The 4,816-nt window shown below is 42.5% G+C and overlaps 1 protein-coding gene across 1 annotated transcript; it reads left to right on the top strand.

Annotated features, from left to right (window-relative positions):
* The first annotated feature begins 1,117 nt into the window (after positions 1-1,117).
* On the top strand, positions 1,118-3,715 carry fam43b (family with sequence similarity 43 member B). The gene has a single exon (XM_082144379.1). The coding sequence runs from the start codon at positions 1,749-1,751 to the stop codon at positions 2,691-2,693; it is 945 nt and encodes a 314-aa protein (XP_082000505.1). The 5' UTR covers positions 1,118-1,748; the 3' UTR covers positions 2,694-3,715.
* Positions 3,716-4,816: the final 1,101 nt, after the last annotated feature.

The following is a 4,816-nucleotide window of genomic DNA, read 5'->3' as shown; positions in this document are numbered from 1 at the left end:
TCTAACAAATAATTGCATAAAAGTGACACTGTAATCTGGTTTCAGTAGGAAAGGAAAATTATTCAAGTTTCATTTTGTAAAGCACATTCATTACGGTTTTATTATATGATTAGTTCACCCAAAAAATACAATTGTGTCAATATTTAATTAGTCATTTCATTCAAAGTCTGTTTTTTTTCTTCTTATGTAGAGCACAAAGGGAGAGATTAATAAATAGTTGCTCTTTTCCATGCAATTATAAATTAATTTAGAAAGAATTCAAAAGCTCTATAAAGTGGCCCATACAATTTGTGTGCCATATTTCATGTCTTCTGAAGCCAAATGATATTAGCTTTGTGTGAGAAACTGTGGGAAATTTGCTATTCACTGATTACCTTTGAGCTCTAGTTAACCACTGTGACCAGGTCATTGAGTAAGAAAGGACTCGAGAACCTGATCTGTCTTGATTTGTGATCGAATCATTCAGAGTTTTGTAATGTCCATCAATTCAAAAGACTCAAAAAAAGGAATTGGACTTTTTTTTTTTACTTTTTTTTTTATCAACTCTCATCAGCATGCCAAACGAGAACAATAGCACATCTAAAATTTTCATATGACATCTAAGAACTGGTGCACAATGTTATATCGACTACTTATATAACACTTTTAAGGTTGCTTTCACATCCTTTTGAAACTCCAGTCCCAGTTCATTGTGAATGCATGAAAAAAAAGAAGATCGATGAAATTCTCTTTTTTTTTTTTTTCATGGAAGAAAGTAATATAGGTTTGGGAAAACATTAGGGTGAGTAAATAACTATTGTCATTTTTGGATGAACTAGTCATTTAAGAAAATAGTAAAAACTATTATCAAAAGCCTTAATCTTTAATAAAAGGGGGAATTGTCCTATTCTTGTCCAAAAAACCTGGTATTGTATATAACGAATATTGTTAGCTCCTGGATGAATTGCTTTTGTTCCCCTTTTGTAAGTTGCTTTGGAAAAAATGTCTTATAAATGCAAAAATGTACAATTATATATAAAATCAACTTGAAGAGTGATGAATAGTTTGAGAGCAGAATAGTGACGCATAGCTTTTATTCTCCTGCTTGAATTGTAGTGAAATTATAGTTGAAAAGAAAGTGATTCATCCTTTCAGGCAAAATTGTGAACATGTTCAAATGTCAAGAAGAGTTTGTTTCTCTCGGTCGTTTCAGGTTCTGCAGCCTACGCAATCGCTGCACTGGACATTTAATAACCATGTTAACGTGTTCTAGCACCTTCTTCTTTTGCAGTCGTTACTACAGTCATTTCCTGTAGTTTTCCGAGAAGACTGAATGAATTAAATTAGGGCTGGGCTCTGGGGGGGTATATACCGATGGTGGAAATGACTCCCAGCAGGTCAAAGTATTCCTGTAGGACACTCTGACATAAGGATGAACCCTCTTCTTCTGCCTCAGGGTCAGTGGTCAGAGTCTGCACTGAAACCGTCGGGTGAGAAGACGGTGAGGGCTTTGAAGGAGTTAAACGAGGACCGTCGAGGCTTCAAGCCCAGCGCTGATCAGCACTCAGTGATGCAGGAGGAGGAGGAGGAAGAGGAAGGAGGAGCGAACAGAGCAGCTGAGCCTTTCTGCTTTCAGTCTCTCGTCAGCGAGTGCCAGAGCAGTTTCCTTTGCTGTGCTTCTCTGAGAAACACACACACACACCAGAACGCTCTTCATTGCTGGTTGGGGGAGAGTGCTAAATCCTTTTCTCTCTTTCTCTGCCTGGATCATGCTGCCCTGGAAAAGGAGTAAGTTTGTGCTTGTGGAGAATGAGTCCAAAAGCAAGCCAAAAAGTCTTGGAGCCGGGCTCACCTACCATTCCCTGCTGTCGACTTTGCTCCACTCCTGTCCGGACCTCGTTCCTGACTGCCCGTTCCAATGGCTGGGGAGTGTCTTCCACAGTAAACGCCAGAAAGTGGAGCTCAATAAAGAGGAACCCACCTACAAGGTGCGTTACTTGGGCAGCGCGGTCACCATCATGGCTAAAGGTGACGACTGCACGCAGGAGGCGGTGGCCAAGATTTGGACTCGCAGCAACTACGGCGAACAGAGCGCCAAGATGAAGCTCACCGTCGGGCCGCACGGCATCCGCTTGGGGGCGGATAGAGGTGGCAAAAAGAAGCCCGTCCACCTCTATTCCCTCAACCGCATCACATACTGCGCAGCTGACCGCTTTCGGCCCAAGATTTTCGCTTGGATTTACAGGCATCAGGTGAAGAATAAAGCAGTGGTGCTACGCTGCCATGCCGTCCTGTTGCCGAAGGCGGAAAAGGCCAGAGCGATAGCGCTCAGCCTGTACCAAAACTCAACGTCCGCATTCACGGAGTTCAAGCGGCTTAAGCGCCAATCTGACTTCCGTCATTGCCAGCAGCAGCTGTTGGGCGAAGACATTGTGCCTCTTATGCCTATTCGGAGACTCCTAAACGGCCAATGCCACTACCAGCCACCTACTGAAAAGCCTGGGAGTGCCACACGGCTCTCCTCGATTACTGAGGAAGAGGAGGAGGAGGAGGAGGACCGACAGGCGGATGCGCAATCCAACAACACCACGACAAACACCGGCACATCCAGTCCCCTTCCGGAGAAAGATCTGGGGAAGATCGTAAATAGACTGGACGAGGTTTCGATTACCAGCTGGGATGAAGCACAGATGACTATCAGCACTCTGGTGTGAGGTCACTTGGATACAGTTTAGCGTTTTCACCACTGAGCCTCTGTTCTGTCGCCTTTCCTGCCAACCCAGTCTTGTCTGGTACGTCCATCGATGCACCGTGAAACAGCCCTCCGAAACTTGGGGTAAGGACCGTTGGCACCCACGATGCTGCTTGCAGAAGAAGCGTTCCAAGAGATGCATGGAGAGGGAGAGCCAGTACAAGCACAATACGAGGAGGACCACAGGTACACCAAATCATTTGGAGTTGGTTGAGAGCTTACACCGAAAAGCCTTTATCTGCCCCTGACATCGAGCAAAGCTTAAACTGCACCCGAAGACAATAAAGCATTCATCTTATACTCACACCACCTTTGTTTGTTTTTTTGAGTACATGCCAAGTGCTTTAGACTGACGGACTATAAGAAGGAACATTAAAATGTGACTTTTTGAACGGCCAGTCTGTCTTTTGATGTTCGTAACTGTCCCCCGGTGACCTCTCTCAACAGGCTCAGCTTCAATGGGATGCGGTTAAAGCTGGTTTATTGGCACTGGGAGCAGCACTAATGAATTAAACCATAACTTAGGAATCGAGTCATTGACTTGACATGTTTACTGCTACCATTCGTCACAGCTCTGCTAATCAGTAATGAATAACAAGTGGAGGCATCACCTGTGAGGTTTAAGATGGGCCTTTTAAAATGTTTTTTAAAAGGTATCAATTTTACACTGTGATTTGTCTGGGACCAATGGCAGCCATGCATCTTGTGTTTATACAAACGAGCACTTGTAATTTATGCTGAATTTGTGTTGGTGTAATGTGTTAGTCATAAAAACTAATTTTTATGCTGTTCACATGAAGGTCGCAGCTTCCATCTGTCAATGCTGGCATGTGTTTTGTAATTTCAGTGCATCCTTTTAATCTTCTGGAAACTGGGGGAAAACCGTAAAACATTTTTCTATCTTTTTCTGCACAATGGAACACTGTCGGTGTGAAAAATTGCCAGAAGTTGCATAATAAAATGTTTGCTTATATTAATTATGAATTCTTAGAGCCCCAGCTTTCCATTTATTTCATCTCTCGGGATGATCGGATTGAGTTTATTTGAAGGATTTGAAAATGCAAATTGCTGATTTTCAGGCTGTATTTCAAAAGATCATTTCTTGCTTAAATAAATATTTAATTCATAGAAAAGGAAAAAAATGTCCATTGACATCTTGTGAGTGGGCTGTGAAAGGAACTGATTTCATCTGTTGCTGAGGGGCATTTAGCTTTTCCATCAAAGTGAGGCAATTAATCAGCCAATTGAATTGTTGAGAATGTGAGCATAAAACACCTGGGCTGGCAGCGCAGAGCTTTCAGCTTGACATGAAATCAGCCAGAAGAGGCTTCAACAGCCTCTCAGCGCATAGTTGATTAAATCGGACAAAAGGACAAGCACATAAATAAGCAAAACTAAGATCTGCATCCAATTCACCATAACAAGATCTGCTTTCTGAAGTGCATTTGAAAACGGTTTCGTTAGTGGTGCTTGCTAGGGCAAATATTGCTATTGCTCAGGTTTAGGCAACAAGGGTTGTGTGGATGATTTATTCCTCAAATCATGTCACTTGAGGAGAGTGGTATTCTTAGCTTTCTAAGTGATTATACCTGCAATTCCCGATAAAGTCCCATCGAGTTAGATTGAAGGAGGAACCCAAGCCATATCTAGAGACTCGAGGGTGGATTCTTGACTCTAGCCAGTAAGAAACCACCTAGCAATCAACTAGAACACCTTCAAAACTGCATAGCAACACCTTGGCAATGGGGGATCACAAATCACCCATTGTGGCACCACCTTTTCTACATTAAAGGCCAGATTTACTAACAGCTTGTGCCAGCACAAACCCTTTTTTGGAGTTAAAAAAACTACTGTCAAGATTTACTACAGACACGCAGTGAAAATTAGCGCTGAAAAGGCTTGGACAGGGTTATTTTTGCGGCTGACCTTATTGCATATGCATTTGTAGGAGTTTCCCTTTCAGATGCAAAATTCATGGGAGTATTTTAATTAATCATACAAGGTGATTTACTAAGGTTTGCGCTAGTCAATTTACAGGCTCTTGGTTGCGTTGGTCATTATGGAAATGATCTGACTGCGTCTGTG

Source organism: Leuciscus leuciscus, assembly GCF_965113295.1.
Source record: "Leuciscus leuciscus genome assembly, chromosome: 18".
In the NCBI taxonomy this organism is placed as follows: domain Eukaryota; kingdom Metazoa; phylum Chordata; class Actinopteri; order Cypriniformes; family Leuciscidae; genus Leuciscus; species Leuciscus leuciscus.
Note: the sequence above shows the minus strand (reverse complement) of the source record. Positions and strands in the feature narration are given on the sequence as shown.

Excerpts from the sequence above, each read along its gene's own strand:
- fam43b (XM_082144379.1), top strand. The coding sequence starts at position 1,749 with ATGCTGCCCTGGAAAAGGAGTAAGTTTGTGCTTGTGGAGAATGAGTCC.